Source organism: Buceros rhinoceros, unplaced genomic scaffold (assembly GCF_000710305.1).
Source record: "Buceros rhinoceros silvestris isolate BGI_N320 unplaced genomic scaffold, ASM71030v1 scaffold3974, whole genome shotgun sequence".
Classification (NCBI taxonomy): Eukaryota; Metazoa; Chordata; class Aves; order Bucerotiformes; family Bucerotidae; genus Buceros; species Buceros rhinoceros.
This window is the reverse complement of record NW_010409885.1, coordinates 19,298-36,852: the sequence shown is the minus strand read 5'-3', so window position 1 is coordinate 36,852 and position 17,555 is coordinate 19,298. Positions and strand designations below refer to the sequence as shown.

The following is a 17,555-nucleotide window of genomic DNA, read 5'->3' as shown; positions in this document are numbered from 1 at the left end:
TTTCCCTAAAAGCATTACTCTGAAAAAGAAACATAGCAACTGACTTCTGCAGTTTGAAAATAATGAAAAAATAGAGTATCAAACTTTGCTTCAGAGAAATACACCATGAAAAGTGTTAAACGGAGTTTTTCTGAGAAATCTGTCCTTTAACAGGAAGACTATAGCTATTTCAGTCAGAGAAATGTACTATTGATAGCAAAGAACAATAAAAAATGAGGACATGATGGGAGGGGAAAAACACAATGGGTGAAGGAAAAAAATTACTAACACAGTTACTACTTCTTCATATGCTAAAATACACCAACGAATGACTTAATAGAAAATAAAAAATATTTTAAATTAAGAAGGAATTAAAATCAGCACTTAAATATCAGCTTCATTTCATGTGGAAATATTAACTTACGACTTAAAGGTGCAAAGCAAAGCTTTGACATTTTGTACTAAAGACCAAATTTCTGTACAGTTCAAATACTGTCACTGTCAATTTTTTCTTATCTCTTGGTGACAGGGAATTAGGCTATTTAAAAAACAACATAGTAACAAGAAGAGATTAATAATTCTGAATTCAAGACAGAATCCAGACACAAGAGAAGCTGGTAATGGTTTTTGGTTCATTTTTTGGGTTATGGGGGTTTTGCTGGGGTTTGTTTTTCACTTTACCCAAGTCACCTTCTTTTCAGCACAGAGACCTGAATTACTAGAGCAAATTAAAGGATTTGAAATGTATTTCTGAATTCAAGTGCTCCACACATCACAGCATTAAGCTGTGACTAGTATTTCATTTAAATTGAGCAGTTGAGAGGTGGGAGACTGAGGAACAACGAAAGCAAGCAGTTCCACCTAGAGTGCAGGATTACTTATTGCGAGGTACTGCAAATACTGTTTCGCACAAAACACATCATCAAAACTTAAGTGAGTGTTCATTCACCTACATTAACATTGTGCAACTATGCATTAGAATTATTTTAGACTGCAGAAATCAGTTAAATCTTAATCATACTTTCAGTTCTGTTTTGCAAGCTTGTGCATTAAATAAGTTTATGAATATTCACTAGGAGCATCAGCTGCAGTTACCGTTCACTCTTCAGCCTCATAAAACCATAGCTTTAGAGCATTATAAAAAGCCAAATACTGAAATGCCACAAGTCAAATGGACACGTTAACATCACAGTTGTAATATCTTCTGATAGCAGAAGATCTTCCAGTGTTTCAAAGCCTCACGCAGCCTGGCCTCGATCTAAAAGCTGCAATACAAAAATCCTGTTGCCTCTAGTAACGTCAGAGCTTCAGAAGTTACCGTAACATTGCCAGCTTGTCAGATTTTAATAATAAAAAAGCCCCAGGCACCCTGTTAGATAAGTAAGGAGAAATAGTTTTACAAATGCACAACGATTAGAATTTTTAAAAGCACGACAATCTGTGTGTAATCCACCATGAAATGCACCATGAGCACCATTAAACTTCAGCTTTAACTGCTGTGCCCCTCAATGTCCCTGTTTTTTTTCCTTGTACCGCCTAGACTCTGATCGAGACATATGGGCATCCTCCTCAGTGCGGAGAAGGTACAAATGACAGTGCGGGGCTGTCATTCCCATTGCAGTTCTGCACAGGTTCCCTAGAAAACAGCAGAATTACAAAGGCAGGTGGTGGTGGGGGAAACAAGGAAGCAGGCTGCAGAGCACACCGAGCTAGGCTGTCCAGAAGAATTCTAGCTAAAATACAGTAAAAATATGTTATTTTAAGTGGTTGTATATGCAATCCTACAGAAGGTGAATGCTCAGCATTGACTGGAGTCCTATTTTAGAACAGGTTAAAGAAAGAAATTGCAATCCAGCCTTCCTAGTCTAAAACGTTAGCCTTAGACTGCATCAGAATGGTCAAAATCATCCCCCACTGTCTGCAGGACTCACATTTTTATTTTGAACTTTAACAGCCCCTACCTCTAATATTTCTCGCTAAGATCCTCAGCATTATCAAATGAAAGACGATGCATTTATAACTACTCTTTTAAGTTCTAAAGCCATGCTTTGTACAGCCGCTCAAGTTTCTAAATTCAAACAAGCAACTCGCACTCATTTTGGTTCACTGACTTGGTTTTTACACAAACATCGGAAAATCTCTGACAAATCCAACGGCAACACTTAGAAAAAAACCCCTACTAGTACTCCTCTGCATCCAGACTTTCTGCACGACTACAAGTCCAGAGAAGTGAAACATGAAATGCGTTTGGCAATGAAATGGGCAAGAACTGCTCCTGTTGTAGCTGCTTTCTTGCGGGTCAGAAAAGGTGGCAACAAGGGACTGGCAGGAGGGATGCTTTGAAGTACAGCTCCTTCCACAGCAAACATCTAATCACTGGCTTAAACTGGCAACTCAGGATCTCACACATGAGAACTTAATACCACAAACCCAGGATTGTTCAAAAAAAATATGATGGGACATACAAAGTAAGACTTAACTCCTACTTTTGAGTGCAGTAGCTACAGGAATGTTTGACTATGATTCATTCACCCTGAGAAATACATTCTAATCTACCTCTGAAACAGAATTTACATGAACATTACAGACACATGCGAAGGATCTGAAGTCTACAGCAAGAACTAGTGTTCTTAAATAAGGCTGGCACGTTATCCTGAAGAATAGCTTCGGAGTTATCATGAAGAATGCGTTACAAACTAAGCGAATTCCCAATTTCATACATCCTTTCCCCATTTGGAGGTGCACATAAACTGACGTACGTGACTGACTCTTCTGAATTCTCTTCTAGAAAACCGGCAGGAGGGATAAAGCACTTCAGGCAATGCTTTATACTACGCTGAAGTACACATGGCAATTATTTTCTAATACAGAATGGTAGTGAAGAACAACTAAGAAAAAACCCCATCTGATTTTAAAACCCAACCTGCAAATTTCTCTGACAGACACGTAACTAGAATGTCCATTCAGATACAGAGACAAATAATGACATCCAAATACAATTATCTTTTTTACAAGTTGTATAAACATTAATTTCTTAACTCCAATTTACACACAGTAAATTTACAGTGTAAATTACATTGATCTTTTAGGCAAGCTTTATCTATGTGTACTTCAGCTTTAACCAAAAAAAGGTTATTTTCTGTGGACTGCAGTTAGGGGTATTTTCTGGAATTTCTGCTCTTTCTCAATAATGCTTTGATTCCATCTGTCAGAGCAACATCCTTCTCACACCTACTCTTCAAGATGCCTCTGTTTGTGCGCCACTAATACGAAGTCACATATAAAACAAGATGAGAAATTCTCTGTAACATCATTTAAGGCCAGAAGATCAATTTACAAATATTGTTTTCTGCTTTTCATATGCATATCATACAAGGTCCCTCTTTGCCACTGGGAAAACCGTTAGTCAGTCTTTCTGTTAAATGTGCGTTATAGAAAATGTTTCAGACAACCAGTTTGGATATTTAACTACCAATTGCTTTTTGACAGATTTGTTTTTCTACTACCACTACTGCATTGCTCAACAAATGATAAAATTAGCCCTGCAGTACGTATAAACTGATCTGCTTTACGTGGTTGACCCCATCCTATTTCAGCCAGTTTTCCCATCAGTAGTTAGTTTAATTTTGCTTTGTAAAGGGAAATGTATGCGTGAGGGCACTGTGAAGAAGAACAAATGAAAGAGCTCACCTGCATCTGGAAGCCCTGTAAGAGCAAGCGCGGGCTAACTCAGCTCTCCTTGTTCAAACAGCAGTTTCAGAAACCTGTCTCTTATTCTTACCGTTTGGACCTTCAGTTAATAGCAGTAGTAGAGAGACAAAGCATGGACAGCCAGCCAGCTACTGATTTTAGTCATTTAGTCTCAAAATTTGCTTTAGAGAAGAAACAGATACTGGCAGTTAGAAATAAGAGAAGAAAAATAAGGCTGAGGAATGGAAAAAAACCACCTCCAAAACCAAACAAACTAAAAAAGAGAAATCTGACAGATTTAGCAAGCTGAGTGTCATGTGAAAGCATGAAGAGCGTGTTTGATAGGAAGGCTGCTGAGCCTACTCACCAAGCAAGTTTTAAAGCAGCGAGGGCTGGACACGAAAACAAACGTCTCAGCTTGTTTGCACAGCTGAAGTTTGGTTTATGGAAATTTCCCGGTGCTGGCAATAAGCACTTTTTACACCTACGTAGTGTTTAGCCGCAAATACAGACGTGGACCAGAAAAAGTGACTTTTCGATTGTGAGGTGACTGGCATATCCTCCACATCATTATCACACAGATCTTTTTTGAAGCCATACCTGGCAGGTAATATGCTGGGAGTCATTGAAATGAAAAAAAAAAGAAAAAGAGAACAGTGTCCACACACAAATAATTTTTTAAATCCTCAGTTTAAGTACTGTGGCAGACAGGACAGAGACTCGTTACTAATGGCTAAATAGGAAAAACTCTCAACGTTTAACAAATATAACTATCAAAATCACTGGAGTCACCTAAAAGCCTGTGCTTACTAATCTCTGCTTCTGATGTTACATACCACAGATTTCACACTTTGCTCTAGAAATGGTATAACCATGTTCAGACTTCTCACAATGTTTCGGTCAACAGAATCTAGAACAAGTTAAACCAAAAGGCAGTTGAAAAGACTTTGAGACAAGAAATGCTAAGAGCAGTTAAGCAGAGCTGTGCTCTCAGTTTCAAGGAGACTCATTTAGTAAAGTCAGTAGTTATCTCCACTGGAAAGAGAAGAAAAAGGTGTTGATCATAAAAACTAAACCTAAAAGTTGCTTAAAATCCATGCCAGTAACCAGGAATAAAAATACCTGTCAATATCTTCTATTTTCTGCATATTGAACAGCAACGATGGGACTATCTTGTCCATATGCTGAGGTTCCCATATAGTTGCTCGAAGTTCATCGTTCACCGTTTTTCGAACCACTCCCTGAATGCCTCTGATTCCAGCAATTCGGATCCTATGGAAGGAAGAAAGGAATGACTGAAAAGGAGAAATGAGCCCCTCCCAGTAGGGCTGCTGACCTGTAAGGCAGTAGTAGCTCTGTAGTGTGGAACTCCCTTCAGTTCTCAAAAGCAGGAATTTGCGTATCTGCCCATATTGCTTGTAAACACCTTTATACTCCTTACGGCAGCTGACCAAACAAACAGCGGAGCAGGAGATGATCTGTAAGGCTAATGCTGACACAGATCAACGAATACTCAAACTCTCCAAAAGAAAGTCTCTCTCCAAAAAGAAAGTAAAAACCCACCAACTCTACGCAATTTAGTACCCCTCAGTTGAAACTGCACAATCTCAACCGATTCCACTGCTGAAAAAAAATACCGTTGTATTATCACAGCAAAGCTGAAACAACAGTTACCAGAGCCAGGTGATCGCGTCCTTAAGAGCTGTAACTAAGGCTGTAATTAATCACTTAAAATCTTTAAAGATTTGTGCGAGATTCACAATTCGGAAAGCAAAGGATAATTCTATCAAGTTAAGCGTGGCACACAAAAGAAACCACTGCTTGTTCAAACCAAATTAACTATCAACTGTTCAACCACAACAATAAAATGGAAAAATCAACATAAGTTCTAAACCAGACCTAGTGCAGCTGTTAGTTATTCTATTTTGCTGAACAAAAATAGTTTTCAGGAGAATCTGTACAATGAAATGAGTGGCAAAATATTCTGTTTTGAAGCACAAGCTTCACTAAAATTTGAAATTATTTCTACTAAAATCCATTCCTCAGTTTTTAAATCTTAATTTGGACAGCATGGACAACACATACCTAGCCTTTGTTCAGTCAAATTCGCTGTGTTAAAACATTTGCTAAATGAACTACAGAGCTAACCAAACTCTGTAACTGATATTTCTGTGTAATTTCCATTTGTAAATGCTTAAATCTAGAACCATGTTTTTCAACTATTTCTGAACAAAGCCCCATGCATTCGGTAGGGATCCCATATTATTCTAGACCTTTCCAGAGGGTTTTAACAGGGTTACACACAGAACAGGGAAGAGGGATGCAGAAACAGCCTGAAAAGCACTTGCTATCACTGTACTACAACTACAGCGCAGTATTCAATATCATGTTTTAAATATTAAGCACCTAAGGTTGATATTTAAGACAAGACCTTCCAAAATCCCATTGCAGGCTTTTTTTTCTTTTTAATTATTAGTTCTTAAGATAATCAAGTGCCGCTGATTTGTTTTAGATATATTAAATGAGTGCTAACCTCCCCTCCTGACAGGGAAATCTCATCACTTAGCAGGTGAGATCTAGTTTCAGACTCAGAATCGTGCGTTACCTGACTGCATGTGTAGGTGACGTTCAAGCCCTCAGCCAAGCCAGTCAGTTCAGTGGAACCTCCAGCTATGCAGGCGAGCGGTGACTTCAGACATCTGGCTTAGGATGAGCTGAATAACTCCCTAGCCCCCCACTGATGGTATCGACTACTTGTGGTACCTGCATTTAGACTTGCAATCCATAGCCACAGCTCATCAGTTCTGCGGAATTACCTCAGCGCTGCAGCAATCTGGTATGTCAACTCCAGGAACGATTGCTGCTCAAACATCTCTACAGGAAAGGTTTCATTTCTCTAAGGAAGGCTTAGGTATAAAGCAGAGATTACACTTAACTCAAAGGTCATGTACTGTTTTGTGTCACTCGGATGCAATTCCTACCCTGTGAGGTAGCTGCATGACACACCAGCTTCACCAGTGACACCTGCAAAGAAGTTTTCATCCCCTTTACCCGCTGGTCCCTGAGTAACAATTCAGTTCTTCCCCAAATTATTCATGGGGTGATCCTGTAAAACCACTCACTGGAACAATGCTCCTGCAGGGACGGGGGGGGGGCAGTGGGAAAAGTACAGGAGAAGCGGGCAGATTTTATCCTAACCCTTTCAGAGAGAAAGTTTACAGCAGAACCCTACGCGCAGCAACAAGGCAACAAATAAGACAGCAGCGAATTACAAAAACTGAGGAGGAATGAGCCAAAGACTAAAGGAGGAATGAATTTTTTTGTTTATGTTTGTGGTTTTTTCTGCTAAGCAATGCACACAGTATTCATTCTTTTTGAAAATACAGGTCAGAGATTTTGGAAACGCCACACTAAGAAAAATCATTATGCATTGCAGCTAACTTAACAGCAGCACACCCAAAGGGTAGAATACCATGTTCAGCACGCAGATTTTTCACGGGTGGCTCAACAATTTAATGTATGGAGATAGAAAAGAGATGCAAATAATGGCATCTAAAAAGCCTGATGTTTTATAAAGTGCCCAGGAGTTAAATACTGATGAACAATTCATACAAAGAACGCATCGCTAGGGGGAGCTGAAGTTAAAATAAATTGTGCTGCTTATATAATACTGTAAAAACTTGTAATACTAATTCATGAAGGCTTTTCAGTTTTGCACACAGTATCATACTGCAGACATCTAAGAAAATTCAATGAGTACATGAGTAATTCTCAAATAGCAGACTCAAAACATGCTTTTGCTCTTCATGTAAGTAGCCCATTATTATTCTCAGATGGGTTATGCAACTTGCACAGTGCCTTTCTGGAGAGAATCCCTGCAATCTGGGGGCATGATTCAGGTAAAATTCCACTTAAATATTCTAGGAGTTCTCGCCACCCAAGATTTCCAATATTCAGCACTATTTGAAAGTCAGACTTTCATCTTCTTCCCACGGAATGAACTATTCCACTAAGGATCACAATAACAGCTGTACCACAGCCTATATTAATGTGTTACGATGGTTTTCTGTAAGACATAGAGGATGGCACTTACTCCGTTTGTATTTCTGGATCGTGGTCACACGAATGACACATGGCACTGAATCGAGACACGAAGAAGTCATAGCGTCTGTGATACGAAGGCGTGTCTTCCTCAATGTTGGCAAATTTGACAAACTGGAAAATGAAATATGTTAAAAAGGCTTTTGATACCAATTTCCCCACAGAGAATAACTAACACTGAGTTTGATTTAAGAAGTAACATAAAACATTGCATTAGGGAAGAATCCCTATTTGACAGTGCTTAAAATATTTAACCTCAGAGAAGAATAAGTTAAACTGCAGAGTCTTCTTTTTAAAGCCTTTCCACCAGAACTTCATTTAGATTGTTATGGAAGGGTGCAACCGCATGAAATACAACATACTCTGCAATATGGAAGCATCTAACATTCAACAGTGACTGTCACCAATTCATTTAGGTTGGAAAAGACCCTTAGGATCATCAAGACCGACCACTGCACTGCACTGCCAAGACGCCACTAAACCGCGTCCCTGAGCACCACATCTACACATCTTTTAAATACCCCCAGAGACAGGGGACTCCACCACCGCCCCGGGCAGCCTGATCCAATGCTGCACAACTCTTCCAGGCAAGAAATTTTTCCTAATGTCCAATCTAAACCTCCCCCTTTAGGTGAAACTTGAGGCCATTTCCTCTTGTCCTATTGTTTGTTACTTGGGAGAACAGACTGACCCTCACCTCACTACAGCCTCCTTGCAGGCTGTCCAAGCAATCAGACGGTATGCTGTCACTAGCGGGTTAACTAGCAACATTCTGATTTATCAGAATTCAAGGGAAATAATGGAAGCCTCCTGTCAAATCTGTCTATCTTTACAGGAGTGAAAAAGGAGGAGTCAGGGAACCCAGTTAACTAATTCCATTCATAGAAAGGCACCCTGGAAAAAAAGAATTCCAATTAGCAAACACCTACAAAGTCATGAAGGGGTAAATAACAGACAACGTGGATTTGTCAAGAACAGATCACATCATTCCAGCCTCAATTATTCCTATGACAAGGAAGTAGATTTTGTGTATCCAGATAAAGCAGCATCTTAACTTCAACTCATGCTTCTTAACTGATGCTGTTGACAAGAAAATACAAAAAATTCTCAAAGGGAAGCTATTAAAACACTGCCAAAAGATGACTTCCCATAAGACAGCTGCAGAAGGGTTTGGGAAAAATATAGAAACACTTATAAATCATCAAACTACAGTAAAGGATTGAGTGAACTTCTGAAGGGGACTGTCTGGAATACAGATATTTGAGTTTCACTAGAGACTTAGATGACAGAGTGGGCTCATCAAACTTGCAAAGAACACCGAGCTGGCCAGAGCTGTAGGCGCCCTTCATGTCTGGTTCTTGGCCAGACCTTAAAAAAATAACCCAAGGAAGCAATTTAGGAATGACAAACGCAAAACACCATTTTAAGATGGCTGTACAAACACAAGTCAAGACACAGCTGAATGCAGAAAAGAAACTTAGGGTTATAACAAACTGCACAGTCAACAGAAGTCAGTGCCGTTACACTGTCTTGAAAAAGAAAATATCCTGATACATCTATATTACCTGTGACACCTGTAAGAAATTTTTGCAATCTAATTGGCACTATGGCCTATAGATGAAGCACTGCATGCAGCTGAAGCATTACAGATGAAGATGGTGATGAACTGATACAGTCCTTCAATTACTCAAGGGATGAACACAGCTTTAGATAAATATCTGTTAAAAAAGACTGAAAGACTTTGAATTAGCTACTCCAGAGCTGCCTCGAAGATATTAATCTTACCATGTACAGAGTATAGCTATAAAAGAAAAGAAGTAAATGGTTTTCTTTGTCCAATGGTAATAGAAAAAGCAGTAACAGGCTTACACTGAAGCAGAGGGTACCTAAGTTAGAGATTAAAAAACCTCTCCTTTTGAGAGAGAGCAGACTGCCTAAAGTCATTTTGGATTCTCCTTCACTGACAGTTTATGAACAGCCTACAGAAGAAAGAAAAATAGAAAGGAAAGGTTGAACTCAGACTGGTTCTGCCCTGAAGCAAGAGATCCCTCCACCTTTTCCCTCTCCCATATTCTTTTTACCAGTTGCTAGCAACAGGCTGAGGCCGTTCTTGTGCACTTAACAGAAGGTAGAGCCTGCTCTTACCAGCAGATCACCCACATCCACAGACAGGCAGAGAGTAGTTTAGCATAGTCTACAGCATACTGATCTGTGGAGGTTTGGAGTCTTTTCAAGCTGAAAGCTGTGTATTTCAGAAAAAACCACCAACCACCCACTTTTTCTATTCTTCTTTTACTCTTTCTTCTATCTAGAACACTTAACTCTTTTGACTGCATTACCACTGAAAGCTACAGATGCAGCTGAGAAGGATAAAGTTTGTAAAACTATATTCTCAGCCATTACTGCAAAAGGAGCAAAATTGTGTAACACTAGTTCATGTTACATGTCCTCCTGGAGAGGGGATCCTGTATGCTCCGGTGATCCAGAAAAAAACCAATTCTGTCTAGTCTACCGCCACACTTTGAAGACAATTCACCAACAGCAACTGTACTTTTTTTTCAATACAGTGAGTTATTAAAATGATAATCTCCTTCCCACTAGACCCTGAAAAATGATTTAAATCTTACATCTCACTGGTTTGTTTAATGAAATTGTAAATTACAAAACAGAAATAGATTTTGTAACATTTTCTCAAGATAGGAACCTAATTAGTCCTTAAAATTTAAAAAAGCATGAAGTCCAGAGAAAAAAAAAAAAAAAAAAACAACAAAAATCCCACAATACAATCTTAGTATTTCCCAGGCATTAAAAGAATGGAAGCAAAAAGTTTAAAGAACCCAGAACACTCTGAGAGTGGCCATGAGAGTATTAACTCATCTATCATTTAATATCAGCATATCATCTAGAATACAAAGCTATTCGATTGACAGGATCTTCCAACGTGAAAACTTTATATAACTCTGGGAACTGTTTTGCTAAGAAGAAAGATTTATTGTACCAAGAAATTGCTCTGTAGGAACAAATGGTGAATTTAGGCCAAGAAAGAGTCAGGATTCATCTCAGGAGATTTGTCCTACCACGTAGCTTGGTAGCAGGGAAGCAAGTGCACAGAAGTATTACCTCTCAAAATGGCATGCATCGTAAACAGTCCAGAAAGGGCAATTTTTTTTTATTTCCCCATGTGAATAACAAAACAATTTCACCCACTGACCATAAAGCACTTCTGAAGCATGTTCCGAGATCAGCATTCAGACGACTGAACATGTAGGCCACAGGAAAGCTGACTGTGACAATACTGCTTGGAGTTGCACCAGCATTCAGTAAAGGACATGAATCTGTGTCAGAAGAGAAAGGCTCCTCCTAGCTTAGCAGTGGTGCTCTTAAGCTATTCCTGAATAAAGAATATTTCACTCCTAAGCACCTAAGACATGAAGTATACTTCAAATATAAAAATTATTAAACCTAAAAAAGGACAAAACTCTTACGCAAGTCCAAGCCCTTGCCTGGAATATACTTACCCAGCTTTTATAGATGTAAACGTGTCATTCAGTCATAATAAATGCAACCACTCACTGGCAATTTATGGAAGTTTTACCAGCACAATCATCTTTTATATTTGTAGAATACAGAAGGTACAAAAAAAAGGAACTCACATTGGTAATATCTTATTTCCATTGATTTTGAAACCATTAAAATTCAATCAGGATAATAACATCTAAATCTACCACGGAACAGGGAAGGAACACATTATCCATTCAGAAGATGTTTGTTCCAGACTGAGTCAAGAAAGCTGGATCCCATTAGCAGGGAGAGAGAGACTGTGCAAGTGCCATAAATAAATCATGAAAGCTCTCAAATTAAATTCCTAAGGACATAATTTCTTATATAAATCTATGCTGTCTTATCACTCTTATGTAGCCAGTACAGTAGGAGAAAAATCCTAACTTTTAATGCACTCTGGATGTCTTTAAAGAAGGCCAGGTTTTTGCAGGAATTCAAGAGCAAACAATCAACGTGCACCATATTCGAGTTATATAAAGTATCTCCTTGTTCATAAACCTGTGAGCAGTATTTCTTTTAAATCCAAGCTCCCCGGTTTGTCTTCTACAGCTTACAATTTTCTCGTGTTTCAGATGGGGAAAGGGGGTGCTGATACTGATAGTCACCATCTTCTTTAGCCAAAGCTACTGGATTTCATTTAGGAAATATGAAGACACGATATCCTATAAACATAAGACTCAAACTTCGCACTAGAGAGTTAATGAGGAGTGTGTGAATGTATGGACTCACTTCAAACAAATGCAAAGAGGACAATAAATAGAAAGGTTTTGAACACAAGATTTGTACATTAACTGCACAGCATTAAAACGATGACAATAAAAAACAACAAGATCAGGTTCTCAGCAACAGCAACTGGTGATTTATTTTAGTTATTAATAGTTACCGTCACCTGACACTTCTCATTTTGAGTGTTTTGGAATGGGATGGATAGCTGGACATTCAGTTTTACTTCATGCAACGCTGGGATGAAAGTTCTCCTGAAGGCCACGTGTGCCGCTGTGTAACAGAGTTAGGAGTGGTAGTGAGCTTACAGGGCCACGTGAGCGTGGCTATGAAACTGCAAGTCCAGAGAGCACGAGCATGAGGTGGGGGAAGCAACACACAACCGTGGACGACCCTAAAAGGACTGCCTCCAGCGATTTACCCAGCAACGCTCAAATTGTAGCATACACAGACACGGAATGTAGGAGCTATGGAATAACCTACAGGATGAGGAAGCATGCTTTGTGTAACTGGGAATCTCTGTACCTTTAACTCCAACAGAAAAATACCAAGCAGGGATCCTGGCGATTAAATACTTCACTGCATATTAAAGCACTACTAGGATATCACTCTGTATTGGCAGGTAGAATGAAAGTAGAATCTTCTCATAAAGGAAAGTTTCCATCATGTATTTCCCGACTATCATTGCTGCAACAAGCGAGACTGAGTATTCTACTGGGAACATTAATTCTGACATTCCTTCACGTCTCATGTTGGTATTTTATACCAGTTTTACATACATGGGCACATATTCTGCCCACACCAACTGCTTTTATAAGCCAGCACTGACAGATACAAAAATCTTGTTGTATCAGGCACTGACGGTCACTTTTCCACTCGGGATACTTAGTGTGTTTTAAAAACAGATAATGACAGCTAGGAGTAACAGTCACCTCCTCAAGCACAGGAAGCCCAGCACTGCCACTGATGGCACCAATATTTCACTGCTCCTAAGAAGAAGCTTCCTTTCCAAAATGAAGCACTCTATCAACTCCAGCAAGCATTTGTGATAAATAATTTAAAATGTGGCAATCTTGGGTTCTATAGACACCTGCAATTTTTCAAATGAAAAAACCAATCTTTTACTGTCAAAATAGAAAAATTCACCCCATCAACACTCCAAAGTAGCTAAAAATATTTTGTACTCATCTGGGTTTTGGAGATACTCATTTTGGAGTACTCATCTGGGTTTTAGCTGGAGATGAAAGACACACTAAATTACACACCCCATTGTTTTGACCAGCTGCTCACAAAAAAATTTCTGGACCATTTCTAAAAAAAAAAAAAATTACAGAAAAATAAACATTTAAAAAAATTCTCTTGTCCCAAAGAATTCTGATGACAAACTCAAAGACGTTAAAGATGTTCACCACTAGACAGGAAGAACAAGTACAATTAATTCATCCTCTCCTAGTAATACAACAGCTCCGGATCTGAGCAATACATCAATTACTGGTACATGAGAGACAGGGATGGTTTACATGATACTCCGTTACTGAAATGCTGCAAAATGTTCAGAGAGAGAATCTTAGTTTTCCTGTAAGTTTCCAAGTAAAAGCTTTTGTCAATCAGACTCCAGATTCTGTTATACTTAAGCCAAGGAAATCTCACTTTTCCCCACCACATTCTTTCAGTTTCCTCACCGGCATATGCTATCCTAGTACACGGTTAATAAAAATATCTTCCGTGACAGAAAAAGACATTTTGAACTTCACAGACACTGCCACGTTGAAATCTGGTCTACTTGAAAAAAATTCAACAATTCAATCCATTATTGAATTTCATCTGTTTCCTATTTGCCTATAAGTTGATTCACTTCACAGTTATGTTATAAAAAAGAAATGATGATTGCTGCTGTAGAAAATAAGCTAACATAATTTATGAATGTAACAGACAAAAAGTTATAGTAAATAATTATACATAAACCCTAAGATCAGGCATAAAAATACATAAATTAAAAAAAAAAAACCCAACTGTTTTTCTAAAACAGCAATCTTCAGGTTTGCTTTTTAAAAGTAAATCAACTTAAAAACAAGAAATGTAATTCAAAAACGAATTTAAGAAGTCAACAGCTGAATAAAAATGTTGGGTTTTTTTTGTAAGATAGAACACCAAGCAGAGAAAGTTCTGCATCCAAAACCAGGTATTTGTAAATCAGGGGAAAAGCCCTTGGAAGACAGTGGCAGTTTCGAGATCTTTCTAAGACTTTAAACTACTCTGAGTCATTAGCACACAGATTTGTTTCATATGAAACTCTGAATTCTGAGTAATCACAACAGTCCCCAGAGCTGAAACAAAATCTGCTTGTGAGGCTGAGAAAAAACTACAACTCAAGTAAGACAGTTGAATCTTACTCAAAAGACATCGCTGCTTTGTATCCCAGCGAAGCTCTCAAAGTCAGCCTTGGGGCGGAAAATAACCAGGATTTACTTACAGGCACAATCATACTCCTTATCTTTTTATGTGTAAGCAGACTACATATTCTTACTGGCCTGAAATGAAGTTTAATCTAAAAATATTACGGAAACTTTTCCAAAGGTTGCCTGACCTTTCACCAGTTTAAAGACAATTTACTTCATATGAAATTTATTCTTCTCTCCCAGACACCACCAGTTTCCAGTCCAGAGCGGCACCTTAGAGTCACTCTACCTTCTCTACTCTTTTTTTCTTTGATTTTGTTTGTTTCCTTTGGGAGGAGAGGAAAAACTAACAAAAGACTAAATGGCAAACTTTCTCCCCGTGAAAAAAATTATTTAAGAAGAGAGTAGGTCAGTGTCCTTGGTAACAAAGGATCTATCAATGCCAATACAATTTGCTCCTTTTGAGTCAACACAAAAAGACTCTTATCTTTTCTCTCCATGGATTACAGAAAGCACCTAGGGAAATTAGCATAACTAGGCTAAAATTAACCTTTGGAATACTTTTGAAGAGCCATAAAAATCCACTCTCCTGACAGCATTTGATCACTTATTTAGGAAAACGTCATTATTTTTGGTTATTGAGTTTTACAACAGACCAACACAAATTATCTCCTAATTTAGGAAGTCCATGAATCTGCCTTGCTCACAAAAGACTTCATTAGGAACTGACAGGGATATCTAACAGGTGACCAGAAGGTAGAGTTCTGTTCAATACTGTTCACTTGGAAGTGACGTGTGCCTTGTAAATCAAGGCGGCAGCAACCATTTGCCACCAAGGATTTTAAACAACTGGAAAGCGATGTCCATCTTGCTATTGGGCAGTCCAGGAAATAGGTTCCAAAGCTGTCTCCCTAAGCGGGCTTGCCCAGGCATTATTATACAAACAAATCGAAAGAAGCAGGGCAGTTTGGCTCAAAGACAAAGTAAATAAATAATTATCTGCGTAAAGCCACCCTGGTAGTCTGGGGCACAGGGGGACAACTCCTCCCCTACATCAGAGCAAGAACTCTCTGCATTCCTCCACAATAAGGTTTTCTACTCCAGAGTAGCATCACTCTACTACACCTTTCTGAACCTCAACTCCATCGAACTCACTACAGCTCCACTTGAACTCCCCTGGCTGGGAATCATGCCCAAAGGAAAGCCCAGCAGGCAATACTCAGAGAACCCCCCCAGCCCCACTGCTAACAGTGGCAATGTACAGGACTGGCAAGGGTTACTCCTGTGCTTAGGTAAACGCAAACACTCCAAGTGAAAACAGCTCACAATACAATCCTGGCGCTGGTGAGGTTCCGGTTGTACTAATGGGAAGTACAGTGGTTAGAAGGGAAGAACGACAGAACTGAGACACTGATTGCACCCATCATTATTTGAAAAACTAGTTCTCCGAATCCTCAGTTGGACACTTGTGCCCTTCAGGCCTGGATTTGAATCCCGTAATACTCAAGCTATTAAGATGGTGTAGTTGTAATACTGAATGCTTTCACCTCCTGGCAGCTCTTCAGCTAGCAGGAATCTTTCTGTGCAGTGTCTGTGCTGGGGGGAAGGGTGTTATCCCCTACTTCTCACACCATGGCTCTTGTTGCTGAAGAGTGAGAAAACACTGTCTTACCTATATAACGGCTTAAAGATTTAAAATACGAACTCACAGAACAGCTCTGCTGTTCCTTCCAAAAGTTATTTCTGCAAGGGATGAGCTCAGCCATCAAAAGAATTTTGAAGACTGAAAGGAAACAGATTTTCTGCCTCCAGCTGGTGTCTGCTCTGTGTTCAGGCCCTAAAGGGCCACAAACAGAATCTTCTCAATTCGTGTTAACTGACAGATACTTTGTGACTTCTGAAACTACTTTCTCATAGCAAATCAGCAGAGATGTATTCAGATTTGATTCAGCATCTTTACTCACAGAGTTAGTTCCAAGAACTTGCAGCTTTGGTTCGCCTGATTCCAGAAGCTTGGCCACCATATGAAGGAAACTTTCCACAAATGGTTTTATGCTTTGAGAATGGCAAGCCATTAGAAGTTGGTCCAGTGCCTCCATGGCAATTAAAACATACCTAAAAATTAATTAGAGAGACTCACATAAAGACGCGCTACCTTTACTATTACCTGAATTGAGTTTATGTCCTTATTATTACAACAATTAGAAAAGAAAGAATGAAAGGCACGTTTCCCCTTGTCTAAAAACAGAAGTTATTGGTATTTCTATATTCATATTTTTTCTTTTTTGGGGGAGGGAAGGGATTGAATGTTTTTAGAAAGGATGTCATAAGACTTGGTAACAGAGTAAATATAGTTCAATTTTCTTCCCTAGCACATTTTATTTTAAATTATAAATCCCAGCTTTCTAGTCTACAGATCTTCTGTCTATCCAAATCCCAGCATGGAACATCAGCTCCTGCACAGTCAAACAACATGTGAAGTAAATGAAAAAGAGTAAAGAACAGCAGCAAACAAACATAAGTACCCTAAAGAATGGCCATTTACCTACTCTATAAATTTATAAAAATACCTTTTGACATCATGAAGGCCAAAAATCTTTAATTTTTAATGCTGTGATACATTTCCTTACCCATAGCGATGCCTGACAACATCTCTGCTCAGTCTCTCTGCTAGGTAAGCACCAATTCGATCCAGCTTTTCTGGTGCAGAAACTGCATAGAAAGTCAGCTTCTCCATATCAGCTTTAACAAGACCATCCTAAAAACAGACATATGAATATAAAAAAAAAGTCATAGAAAGTGTGAAGCTTTTGAAGTGTTCTGCCTTTTGTCTACTCAACATTTAAAGATCTGAGCCATACAGATGGGAACAAGCTAATGAAAACAAAATAAGTTCTGAGCAAAAATAGCTTAGCTGCACAAACCAGCGACATAAGAAATAAAGTAAAATATTTTTTAAAGAAATGAAGCAACTATCTTCCCTACCTTTTCTTCAGGGACAGAGTGTGGAGAAAAGAAGGTATTTAGTGAGATACGTCACCAGTTCTAAGACACACTTTTTCCCTAGCAGTACAATGTAGGTTTCTTTTCCCATTCCTCATA

At 38.8% G+C, this 17,555-nt stretch overlaps 1 protein-coding gene across 1 annotated transcript in view; it reads right to left on the bottom strand.

Annotated features, from left to right (window-relative positions):
- EFR3A (EFR3 homolog A (S. cerevisiae)) overlaps positions 1–17,555 on the bottom strand; it is a 62,732-nt gene that overhangs the window by 28,900 nt on the left and 16,277 nt on the right. The window contains exons 3-6 of the mRNA XM_010135369.1: positions 17,084–17,211; positions 16,418–16,568; positions 7,763–7,884; positions 4,792–4,941 (exon numbers count right to left, since the gene is read on the bottom strand). Of these exons, the coding sequence (XP_010133671.1) occupies positions 4,792–4,941; positions 7,763–7,884; positions 16,418–16,568; positions 17,084–17,211 (551 nt within the window). The remainder of the gene's footprint in view (positions 1–4,791; positions 4,942–7,762; positions 7,885–16,417; positions 16,569–17,083; positions 17,212–17,555) is intronic.